The sequence below is a fragment of the Leuciscus leuciscus genome, assembly GCF_965113295.1.
Source record: "Leuciscus leuciscus genome assembly, chromosome: 2".
Lineage (NCBI taxonomy): Eukaryota > Metazoa > Chordata > Actinopteri > Cypriniformes > Leuciscidae > Leuciscus > Leuciscus leuciscus.
Window position 1 is genome coordinate 41,082,671 of NC_138726.1, and position 13,459 is coordinate 41,096,129.

At 38.6% G+C, this 13,459-nt stretch overlaps 1 protein-coding gene across 3 annotated transcripts in view; it reads right to left on the minus strand.

The window, feature by feature from the left end:
• Positions 1 to 3,341: 3,341 nt before the first annotated feature.
• Positions 3,342 to 13,459, minus strand: part of apba2b (amyloid beta (A4) precursor protein-binding, family A, member 2b) — a 90,422-nt gene continuing 80,304 nt past the window's right edge. For all 3 annotated transcript variants that reach the window (XM_082162596.1, XM_082162595.1, XM_082162594.1), the window contains 6 exons: positions 12,437 to 12,622; positions 9,349 to 9,528; positions 7,410 to 7,622; positions 7,037 to 7,156; positions 6,804 to 6,944; positions 3,342 to 4,760 (listed from right to left, as the gene is read on the minus strand). In XM_082162596.1, coding sequence (XP_082018722.1) covers positions 4,689 to 4,760; positions 6,804 to 6,944; positions 7,037 to 7,156; positions 7,410 to 7,622; positions 9,349 to 9,528; positions 12,437 to 12,622 — 912 coding nt within the window. In that variant the 3' untranslated portion in view covers positions 3,342 to 4,688. The remainder of the gene's footprint in view (positions 4,761 to 6,803; positions 6,945 to 7,036; positions 7,157 to 7,409; positions 7,623 to 9,348; positions 9,529 to 12,436; positions 12,623 to 13,459) is intronic.

Below are 13,459 nucleotides of genomic sequence, written 5' to 3' on the forward strand. Positions count from 1 at the left end.
ACACCATTGAGGTACGTTTTATTTCTTTTAAGGGCATTGCTGAACACAGAAAGCTGTGTTTTGACAGCAGTTTTGATCAACTTGAAGGAAATGTGGGATGGCCATAAAGGGGCATCAGTGCATGTCTGAGTGAAAGTGCATGATCCATTCAAGAGCCAAATAATTCTGTAAACTAACAGAACTTATCAGTTGTTCTCTATATGTATGTGAATAAAATGGATAAAGACAACCTCTCTTAGGTCGTGCACTCTAAAGGAGAGCTCAGATTGCAATGACCTTTCATGAATTTCAAACTCTGATTGCACTTGCAATTTATACTGTATTTGCAGACTTTTCTGTATCTTTAACAGGAACAGCGTCCGATTCCTGAGATGGGACCAAATGGTATTGGTTTGTGACTTAGCAATATTTCCAAATACACAATGGTGATTAGCACTTTAATATTGGATCTTTATTGAAGACGTGTTACTTCAGATGAACTCTGTGGGTATTTGTGGATCAGATGTGCACATGTGGCAGAACGGGGCCATTGGTGACAGGGGACAGAGCTGCAGTTGAGCCTGGAGTTCCTTGAGAAATAGATGAGTTCTTTAAATCTGGACACTACAACCTCTCTCCCAGCATATTCTTCTGTGCATGTCCTCCGGAAAATGGAAACCTGTGCAGAAACTATAAACACAATGCTAGCTTCTGATACAAGTCAGATCACTATTACTGAACAAATTAGATCATGAAAGAGAGAGAGAGTCCATGGTCCTTCAATTCTATGAGTAATAATAATCATATATACTGTGTGCAGGCTTCAGAGGGAGCCCTGATTGAGCCCTTGTCAGTGGGCATTTATGCCTGCAGTCTGTTTGTCTACGGTGCAGGTCAGCCATCTCTATATTGCACATGTTTATGTAACTGTTACACATTAACCAATCTGTAATGACCTCTGACTTCTTGGCAACTTTTCTATAGTTTGTCAGCACTGTAAAACAATTGTTGCTTATTAATTTAATATCACTGTAAGCACGCTTCATTTTTAGAAATGTCATCTCTGTAATATGACTTTTGAGATATGACTGGTTATAGAATAAATAGACTATGTTTTTAGTAACATAGGACCAATTGGACTTGTGTCTTTATTGGTGGCCAAAGCAATGGGTGCCTCACAAGTAATAAAAAGTGGTAAGTTAAGTATCCAATATATGATATAAAATTAACTCATATTATATACCGATGAGCCAAAACATTATGACCACATGCATAATATGCTATCAAAACAGCGCTGACCCGCCGAGGCATGGACTCTACAAGAACTCTGAATGTGTCCTGTGGGGTCTGGCACCACGACCAGCAGCAGATCCTTCAAGTCCTGTAGGTTGCGAGGTGGAAACACTGTGGATCGAAACTTGTTGGTCCAGCACATCCCACTGATGCTCGACTGGATTGAGGTTTGTAGAATTTGGAGGTCAGAGCGACACCTTGAATCATGTCTTTATCATGTTCCTCAAACCATTCCTGAACAATGTGAGCAGTCTGGCAGGGCGCATTATCCTGCTGAAAGAGGTCACTTCCAGCAGGGAACACCATTGTCATGAAGGGGTGTACCTGGTCTGCAACAATGTTTAGGTATGTGTCAAATTTACATCCTTGAATGGCTGGACGCAGGGTTTCCCAGCAGAACATTGCCCAGAGCATCACACTCCCTCCCCCAGTTAGTCATCGTCCCAAAGTGCATCCTGGTTCAAAGAAAAAGAAAATGTGGCTCATCGGACCAGGCGACCTTCATCCACTGCTCAAAGGTCCAGTTCTGATTCTTGTGTGCCCGTTGTAGGCGCTTTCAATGGTGGACAGGGGTCATCATATGCTCTTTGATTGGTCTGCGGCTACGCAGCCCCCTTTGCAGCAGAGTGCAATGCACTGTGTTGTGACACATTCCTCCCATATTAACCATCATTACAATTTTCTGACTTGTGCCACAGTAGACCTTCTGTTGGCTCGAACCAGATAGCCTTTGTTGCCCTCATGCATTGAAGAGCTTTGGGTGCCCAACACCCTGTCGGAGGTTTGTGGTTTGTTCCTCCTCGGGCCACTGTTGGAAAATTCTCATCACTGCTGACCAGGACCTACCCACAAGCCTTGCCGTTTTCAGAGCTACTCTGACCCAGTCGCCTTGCCATAACAATTAGGCCCTTGTCAAAGTCTCTCAGATCTTTATTCCTGCCCATTTCTCCTGCATCCAACATGCTGATTACGAGAACTGATTGTTTACCATCTAATCTACCAAGCATTAATGTGTCTACGTTAGGAGCACTGTAAAAAAATTCGAACCCTCCCAAATCAAAAATTTCAAGTGACCGATAACATCTACATTTTTCAACTGGCCCAAGTGAAATTCTTGTTGCAATAGTCTGTTAACATTGGCTCAATGAGAAATAATACGTCAGACTAATTGAAAAATTTAGATGTTATCGGTCACTTGAAATTTTGGACTTGGGGATGTAATTTTTTTTTACAGTGAGATGATCATTAATATTTGCTTTATTGTGTTAGAAAACACAATTATATCTTTATATATAATACAGATTATTGTTTTCACGTTTAAATTTGTTTGTGCAGAGTACTGAGATGTATTGAAATATTATACTCAGACCTGTTTGTGCTGATGATGGTGTTTTTGTCTAGGCTGCTCGTTCAGGAGGAGTGGCTGGTGGTGTTGGTTGGGTTTGGTCCTGACTGAGATGACCACTGAGATGATCTTGGTACTGAGATGCTGTTTTTAAACAGCTAATCTTTACAAATGATATCTCATACTTTTGAGCTGCATTAAACGGTATATATTTGAATTATGCTCATAGTGTGTTTTTGCCAGTGTTCATGAAAGCGTTGTAGTGTATTTTAATAACCTCTAGGGGGAGCAGTGATCTGCAAAATTGGAGAACGGTAATAAAAACCCACACACACTTTAATGAATATCCTGCCTCACAATCTTGCTATAAAGCTTGGCAATGCCTCTTTAATCTCCCCTAAGATCAGTTAAAGGAGTTTTACTATTGAGTGTTTTCTTCCCTTATTCTTTTCTTGACAATGTCGAAGCCTGGAAATCTGAGCTGGCTGAACTGATTTCCAACTGTGAGACTCAAATCTTTGCTCATTAGGGCCATAATATGAGGCGAGGGAGCTATTTAAAAGTTTTGGAAGTTGGCAGCTATTCGAGGTGGTTGGCATGGATTTTGACTCAAGCCTCCAGGTTGTATGACCCATTCAGGCTTCATTACTTTAAGCAATTCTTTATTTCCCAAATACACCAAGCAAAACTGCCAGAGAATCAAGGTAAAACAACATGAAGGGCTTATGTAACACTTTATTGTTATTTTGCCATAGTGTCATTTTAAGATGCATGCAGACAGGTATTCATGTTCATGTATTATTAGTTGTTTCACAATTCATCTTCAAAAGCTTTCTTACACGGCGGTAAGGCTTTTGGTCACAGTGTCTTTTTATTTTCCCAAGGCCAAAGCCTCACAAAGATAAAATGGGACTAACAGTGATTCCTACATGGACACAGTACTAAACCAGGTTAAACGTTTATGTACAGACATTCTAATACTGCTTAAGGAAGTGGACACACTATTAACAACACTATTACATTCACCACTGACTCAAATGAGTTGCAGCTGTGCATACACAAAAAAAAAAAAGCACACTTAAAAAATAAACTCTTACATTTCATACAATGTTTTTTGTGTTTGAAACAAAATTCATTTACAGCATGGCAAGAGAATGTTTGATTATTACAGCATGGGAGAAGTCCAGAAATTGTTTACACACTGTATTTTACAAAAGATTTGCTCACTTGCTCACATGTAAAAAAAAACGACTCAAAATTTGCTCAGTCTTTAATGCCCACTAGATGACATTTATCCGTTGAAGGCTGGCGATGTGGAGCGATTCTCTTCTGTTGATAAAGTCCCTGCTGATACTAGTCAGTCTTGCAAAGTTCACTGTACGATGAGTTTGGATTACAACTGTACTTCTTGAGCATTTTTTAAATGTGTCATGCCACATAATTATTTGCTGCTGTAAGTTCACTTATGTTAATGTAGGGGGCATGTACTGGTTTAGTGCGCATTTGAATGAATTTAAAATTCAATGACATCTGAAATGGATAAAGTATAATGTCCAATACCTTATTTATAATAATAAAAAAGTCTTATTAACAGAAACAAACATTCTGGAATGGTAACTAGGCGTGATGTTTTGGGCTTCTACTGTCTGGACTTCTCTCTCTGGCTTTTCCATTCCTTTCTGATATTGATATAATGATTACATATTTACAAAACAAACTTGCATCTCTCTAACTATGTCCACACATACATAAATGTAAATAAATTAAACAAGAATAGCATCAAAATAAAATGTACAAAGCCCCCCCCATTATGAAGAAAGGACTTGAGATGCATCAACTCCATCTCCATCTTCATCTTCATCTGACTATGCACACACCCCGAGAGCAGACATAACACATCAACATAATCCACACTATGCAGAAATGACACACCATATCTCTTAAGTAATGTTAGCAGACAGCAAGAGTGATGGAAGTTATTTTTGGTGAAGATAAAAAGAGAAAGGTGACTGCTGCATTCAAACATTTGCCAGTGCCCGGGGTTGTGCATCTCAGCCAAGTCCAACTCAGATCATATATACATAGGGGTCTCCTGACCAGTTAAGAGTCTAAACATGGCGGCTGGCATAGTCTTCATGTGGATCTGTTTCAAGACAAGGAGATCTTTTTACTACAAAAACATTAATGTAATATAATATAATATAATATAATATAATATAATATAATATAATATAATATAATATAATATAATATAATATAATATAATATAATATAATATAATTAGTGCTAACACATCGTATCTAACATAAAAATATGTTTATATAATGTGTTTATATATACTGTATATACTGTATATATATATATATATATATATATATATATATATATATATATATATACAGTATACACTCACCTAAAGGATTATTAGGAACACCATACTAATACTGTGTTTGACCCCCTTTCGCCTTCAGAACTGCCTTAATTCTACGTGGCATTGATTCAACAAGGTGCTGAAAGCATTCTTTAGAAATGTTGGCCCATATTGATAGGATAGCATCTTGCAGTTGATGGAGATTTGTGGGATGCACATCCAGGGCACGAAGCTCCCGTTCCACCACATCCCAAAGATGCTCTATTGGGTTGAGATCTGGTGACTGTGGGGGCCATTTTAGTACAGTGAACTCATTGTCCTGTTCAAGAAACCAATTTGAAATGATTCGAGCTTTGTGACATGGTGCATTATCCTGCTGGAAGTAGCCATCAGAGGATGGGTACAAGGTGGTCATAAAGGGATGGACATGGTCAGAAACAATGCTCAGGTAGGCCGTGGCATTTAAACGATGCCCAATTGGCACTAAGGGGCCTAAAGTGTGCCAAGAAAACATCCCCCACACCATTACACCACCACCACCAGCCTGCACAGTGGTAACAAGGCATGATGGATCCATGTTCTCATTCTGTTTACGCCAATTTCTGACTCTACCATCTGAATGTCTCAACAGAAATCGAGACTCATCAGACCAGGCAACATTTTTCCAGTCTTCAACTGTCCAATTTGGTGAGCTCGTGCAAATTGTAGCCTCTTTTTCCTATTTGTAGTGGAGATGAGTGGTACCCGGTGGGGTCTTCTGCTGTTGTAGCCCATCCGCCTCAAGGTTGTGCGTGTTGTGGCTTCACAAATGCCTTGCTGCATACCTCGGTTGTAACGAGTGGTTATTTCAGTCAAAGTTGCTCTTCTATCAGCTTGAATCAGTCGGCCCATTCTCCTCTGACCTCTAGCATCAACAAGGCATTTTCGCCCACAGGACTGCCGCATACTGGATGTTTTTCCCTTTTCACACCATTCTTCGTAAACCCTAGAAATGGTTGTGCGTGAAAATCCCAGTAACTGAGCAGATTGTGAAATACTCAGACCGGCCCGCCTGGCACCAACAACCATGCCACGCTCAAAATTGCTTAAATCACCTTTCTTTCCCATTCTGACATTCAGTTTGGAGTTCAGGAGATTGTCTTGACCAGGACCACACCCCTAAATGCATTGAAGCAACTGCCATGTGATTGGTTGATTAGATAATAGATTAGATGATAGAACAGGTGTTCCTAATAATCCTTTAGATGAGTGTATATATATAATATGTATGCGTGTGTATATATATATATATATATATATATACACACACACACACATATATATATATATATATATATATATATATACACACACACACATCTATTATATATATATATATAAATATAATTTAAACAAATATTATAAACTTTGCTTAGATGCACTTAATCGTGATGAATCGATTTGACAGCACTATATATAATAATATAATACTATTCTGCTAAATATTTAACACAATATTATTCAACACTATAAATATATACACTACCAATCAAAGGTCTGGTGTCAGTTAAGAATTTGTTTTTAAAGAGGGTGACACTTTTATTAAGCAAGGATGCATTAAATTGATCAAAAGTGACAGTAAAGACATTTTAAAATAGATTCAAATAGAAAACAGTTCTTTTAAATTGTAATAATAATTCACAATATTACCGTTTTTACTGTATTTTTGATAAAATAAATATAGCCTTGGTGAGCATAAGAGACTTCTTTCAAAAACATTAAAAAAAATTTTACCAACTGCAAACTTTTGAACGGTAGTGTATGTATAGTTCTCACCTCGCCGACAGAATTGGAGAGAGCTTGGACGATCTTCTCGTGTGCCGTGGCAACAACACTTTGGCCGTTTATCTCAATAATACGATGACCAACCCGCACGCCTCCTCTCTCTGCGATCCCTCCACGCATTAGACTGCAGATCTGAGGAGCACAAAACAAAAGTTGAACTCAAAAGTAGCGATTATACCTCAATACTGTATTTCAGACCTGTTCTTCTATCCCTCCATACTCACAATGCCATTCTGCACACTGAAACCCAGCTGGTACTTGAGGTCTGGTCTCTTAATGAGAACTGTGGTTACAGGAGGGCAGCTAACGATGTTCAACTTCACCTGCACCTGATTTTTCAGGCCCTGATGGAAATAAACAAAACATGTGATTATATAACTCAGTACCAATCACACCAGATGCACTGTATTATTACATTGGGATTATAACAACAGAAAATCAAGATTCGCAACCACTTTATTGATTGTCCTGTGGTCTTTTAGCAGCCCTAAACCAGAGACCCTTAATAACCAGCTACTCAGAATAACACAGATGGATTCATGGGCAAGCCAAGATTCAGCCCACTGCGCACTGTGACAGCCCGACCCCTCTGCACACCTTGATGATTCCCTGACAGGTGGCGAGAGGCAGCCCCACCAGGCTGGTGTTGTTGATTGACATGATCTGGTCACCGATGCTGAGCTTCCCAGAACGGGCGGCAGGGCCTCCATTCATCATGTTGGCCAGGATGACGGTGGGCAGAATAGAGCCCCAGCCAGACTCTACAATAACTATGCCCAGAATCTCCCCCTTCTGCTTCTCCAGCTGCAACTGTGGGGGGTGGGGAGAGAGAGAGAGAGAGAGAGAGAGAGAGGGAGGGAGGGAGAGGGAGAGGGAGAGGGAGGGAGAGAGAGAGAGAGAGAGAGAGGAGGGAGGGAGGCATAGGCAAGGGATTGTAGTTGATTGTCAATAAAAGGCCATAAAAAGACAAAGCAATTAAGGAAACAATTTTACTCAGTTGATAACATAAGACTTGACAGCATCAGGGTTCAAAATAGCACAACCTCTACCTCTAGTGTACATTATGTGCTCAAAGGAAATTATAATTAAGGAAATTGTAGTTATTTGATGCACTGGTCCCATGGTCATAACCAAAAAAAACAAAACAAAAAACCAGAAAAAAATTGTGTCAATGGCATTTGTTCATGTACCAAGGAGACATTATTGTGAAATTTGTTTTCTATTTTAAAATGTTATTTATTCAACATATTTAAAGCTGAATTTTTAGCAGTCATTACTGGAGTCTTCAGTGTCACATGATCCTTCAGAAATCATTCTAATAAACTGATTTTGAGCTTAAGAAACATTTCTTATTTTTAATCACATTTTGTGGAATTTTTTTAATAAAAAAATAAAAAATTATTGATTCTTTTCTATGATGTCAATTTCATGCATCCTTGATGAATAAAATTATGAATTTCTTAAAAAAAGAACTTTTAAATGATAGTGATTATTATATAATTTTTAAAGAACTTAAATATTTTATAGAATTAACATTCAATAAAATTGTACATTACTATCATGCTGCTTGTCATCCGGTTTAATAGGTTTAGTCTGTGTGGACATCATTTTGTGTTCTGCCCAGATGCTGTGCTTTCCTGGGAGTCCATCAGCACTATTTGCTTTGGAAAATCATCTGATTATTTATTGGACATTGGGATTTTAATCATTGTAATTTTGTCTTGTCTGTAAGACTGGCTTCTTTATATGACAATTGAGTGACCTATCAAATGGGCGGGACTTTGCAACAGACTGTCAATAACTGAAAGTGTTGAAAAATGCAGTTTGGAATTTAGTCAGACCGACACACGAAAAACAACAACAAACGTGTGCGCTTCTGCTGTGATAAACAGACATCCACTCTTGGATTGTGTGCGTAACAGAGGCCAGTTAGTGAGAGTCGCGCTGACGTCTGCTAGAGAATGCGGTGTTTAGTGTTATTGTTGGTGTATTCCGGCGATCGGGGTTCTAGGCTGACTCGGTGGTTAGGATTGGCGGGTGAGTTTTGGAGGCGGAGCAATGAAGAGAGGGGTGTGTTTGTTTGGGTTGATTTCAACAGCGTTTTTGAAATACCGCTTAACCCACCTTTAATAGCCGTTTCAGAAGCAGCTTTTGGGATCAACATTGTAGACAACTAAATTTATCTGAGATGAGCACACATTTTTCTATTAAGTGATATCTTCTGAAAAGCACCGGTCTCCACCGGTTATAAATGCACAGCAACACTATGCTAAATCCTTTATATAAGCCATTATATAAGCAAAACATTTAAGTTCATCAGTTGCTTTAGAAACTAGCACAAATGTACCAATGATTTCCATGTGTGTTTGTTTTTTCAACAAACGAAAGTGTTTAACATTTGTGCTGCTGTCCATCATCACTGTTCTCTGCTTTCTAGTAATCCCACTTGTATTGACCAGAAAACCAGCAGTGTCAGGTCAGCTATGTATTACACAGAGAGAGCACTTAATAGAGAAGAAAGTGTCAGGCAGCTGACCTCTTTGCAGTTATCAGAGTTTGAGAAGTGGATGAGGTCATCATTGTACATCTCCTGTGTGTTGATGATGTCGCTGTACTCTTTCTGGCTCAGGTCCTCTGGGTTGATCCCATTGGCTCTGAGGAATTCCTGGTAGGCGACGCTGAATGCCTGACCAATGGACTGTGCTATGAGCTGGGCCTGGATTTGTTGGAGAAGAAAACCAGGTGAAAACAATTGCAAAAATGAATTAACCTGTGTATACATTTGTCATTAATTATAAATGGGTTACATGCGAGAGGTAAACAGAACTAAAGCTACTTTACACATAGGGCCCTATCTTGCACCCAGCGCAATTGACTTTGTACTATGACGCATGTATCATTCCTATTTTGCACCCGACGCACAGCTGACTTTTCCCTCGACAGACGCACGTCGGTAAATTAGGGAATGAACTTGCGCTCCCGGGGGCGGTTCAGCGAAAAGAGGAGGCGTGTTCCGGCGCAAACGTTCCCTTGTGCTATTTTGCAGTTCCAGAAAACAATCACAGGGAAATCATTGTGGTGTCCATGAAGATGTGAAAAAATAGGCATAAATCTAGCTTACACATTTACCAAAAGCTGTTTAACCTAAGCTTATTTGGGTGGGTTTCTTCCATCCCCATACAATGTCACTTCTCTGTCTTTTACGGCCCTGACGAGAACGTCAGTCTCCTCGGCTGTGAACCGCTCCTGGCGTGCGCCTGACAAATGCGCCGTTATAATAGCAATTCGTCATGGAACAAGCGCGCCTGCTTTTAAAGGGAATGTTAGATGACACTCTGATTGGTTTATTTCACGTTACGCCCAAACCACACCTATGAGTAATGTAGCTACTTCAGACCAACCCATTTTAGATTTGTGTTGGGCACAAGAGTATTTATCCCGCCGGTATAATAGCAACAGCGCCCGAGATCCACCCACAAAGTTACTTGCATTTCGCGTTTGACACTTGCGTTTCAGATCGTTAAAATAGGGCCCATAGTGTTTGTTATTTTATTATGAGCCTCTTAAACAAAAAAGCAAGTTAAGTCACATTTACTTATATAGGGCTTTATACAATACAGATTGTTTCAATAATAAACAGAAAAATAATGGTGTTATAAAATAAATTAAATGTCAGCCATAAAGCAGCTCTAAAGAAGACAATAGTGTCATTACTCATCTCAAATTAGGTTAATGCTGATTAAATTTAGTACAATAACAGTGTCAATGTTGCAAAGGTCGTCAGTAATAAAACTCATTTAAACTATAAAGCAGTTCTACAGAAGATAATAATGTCATTACCCAGCTCAGTTCTGTTCAAATTTTGTTCTCATCTGATAGTGTCAGTGCAGTCAAATCAATAATATTACTGAATATTAATTGTAATTAAAACTCCAACTGAGCAAGTCAAAAGCAACAGCGGCAAGGAACCAAAGCACCATCAGGTGACAGCAGTGGAGAAAAGCCTTGTGAGAAACCAGGCTTATTCAGGAGGCTGTTCTTCTCTGGTCTAAATGAACATTAGTTGTTCTGAATACAAGCTTCTGTGCCTTTTGTATACATCTATACACTGCAGATCAATGCACCAAATTAACACTGTGTCATTTTTTCACTCCATTGATTTGATGTTTTGTGAATCTGCTCAATCATAGTGTATCATTGTACATCGATTTCACACTTTATAACAGTTTTTTTTTTTTTTTTTTTTGGTTTCCATAACTGCCAGCTGTCTCTGAAGCCACGGAGGTGCTACAGTTAGTGCTCACTGTGAAATGTGAATACACTGGGCTATTTCAAGACATGCAACCTTATTCAAATCTTAATGAATAATCTTCTGTGGAAGTAGAAAAGTAGCTGGATAAAGGCTATTATATCGAATGCTAAAGAGGTGCAGTGGAAAAGAGGTTCACTCCCTTTGCTAATGATTGTGGCTGTTTTCTAATGCCAAGCCACGGTTTCTGATTAAACAGTTCCCCTCAGGCGACGTGTGCAGGTAAGGGGTCATCCCATTAATAATCTAACATCCCAACGTGTGTGCGGGCTTTGATTAGCACAGAAAACACGGCTGCTTCAGGAGAACTGAACATCTAAATCAGCCATGATAAAAACAAAATTTTTTAAACAGAACAATGGACCCCAGAGGAGAAATGGAGCAAAGTTATCAAAGTTCACACTTTTGTTTTTAAGATAACAACTTGTATGATATGATAAAATGTGTAATTATTGTACTCTGCTAACTAAGTAGATAATGGAAATGTGATATGAAAAATAGGTTTAGTAAAAATAAAGAAGTGCAAGCCTCTATAAATGACTCATTTGTGGGTGCGCACACAGACACGCACACACTTATTGGCTGAAACATCAAAGAGTGTAATTAGACAGCATGAGTGAGGAACAACTGCAATGCAGAGAGAAAAGTAGGTCCATTAGAACAGGATTATGTAAAGCTGCAGCCAGGGTTACTTTTGAGGCTATTATCTGAACCTCAGGTCAATCTGTATGTGAGCTTCATCTGAATAACGGCTCCCATTCCATACCGTTCCATACCACTACCGTTCAAAAGTTTGAGTTTTTTTAGAAAATAATATTTTAATTCAGCAAGGATGCATTAAAATTGATCAAAAGTGGACAAAAGGACATTTATATATTTTTTAAAGATTTCTATTTAAAATAATTGCATTTGTTTTTAACTTTTTATTCATCAAATAATCCAGAATAAATATCAATAAAATCCCAGTTTCCACAAAAATAAGCAGAACATCAGTTTTCATGATCATAAGAGACTTCTTTCAAAAACATTTAATGAAAAATCCTGACCCCAAACTTTTAAACGGTAGTGTATATACAAATCAAATGTTTGGAAACTTTTACATTTAAGAACACTAAAGCTGCATGTATGCTGGCCACATGTCCTCTGTTTTCCCTTCACCATCTGGTCCAACTCACCCATAAAAAATAAGTATACATTTATTTATATAAAAGAAAGTCATATTTAGGCACAATTTATTAAGTGAACATAATTTATTTTTGTCCAAACTTTGGACTGGTATAGTGAATGTATTTTAAAAAAGGAAAGCCACACTCACATCTTCGGACTCAAAGACATGGCATATCATTTTGTACTGCTTCTTGGCCTCAGGAGCTCCAGGGGTCGTCTCGATGCAGTCCTGTGAAGCGGTGCATGGCATGCGGCGTCTTGCCATCAGAACCACGATGTTCCCGATGTCAGCAATGTATGAGATGGTGCGCAAAGCATTATCCATCATGGTCTCCTACGAAACAACCAAGAGAGTAACCACAATCACTTCTTAGCATGCTGTGGCAACACCTCCCAACAAATCACACGTCAAATGTTGATGGACCCCATTGACATCCATAGTATTTATTTTCTACTATGGAAGTCAATGGGGTCTATCAACTGTCTGGTTACCGGCATTCTTCAAAATATCTTCCTTTGTGCTCAGCAGAAGAAAGAAATTCATACAGGTTTGAAACAACTCGAGGGTGAGTAAATGATGACAGAATTTTCATTTTTAAGTGAACTATTCCTTTAAGGCTGTGTTTTAATCCCATTTAGCAGCTTAGTTATCATTTTGCAGACTTTCTTATCCCAATGGGCATTATATTTTCTTAGCAATCTGGGGTTAAATGAGTCTTGACCTTGAAGTTGTATTCACTAAAATATCTCTTAGATGTTGTTCTGTTTGAGACACAGCACAAAAAAAGCATGAATGACACTCATTTGTACAAAAGAATAGGTAATACATCATCAGATAGCTGAAATAATTAATGATCCAGAGCACAGAGGAAATTCATACAGAATTTGTATTCAATGCACACAAAGGTCATGTGTGGGGGTTTCAATTTCATTTTTCATTTTAGTGCAGCCCTTCTTTAAATTATAGGACCATAATATGTGACATGTTTACTTCAAAGCCTCTATGAAACAGATTGTGAAGCACAGTTCCAGGATAATTTATTATAAATAACCTCTTCTTTCAACTTAATGCACATATTTTACATACAGCTAGCAGATATATGATACCCTGAAAAAAGCTTCCTCTGTTATCCACTAATAATACCCAGGTTACATGAAGGAAATACCAGTG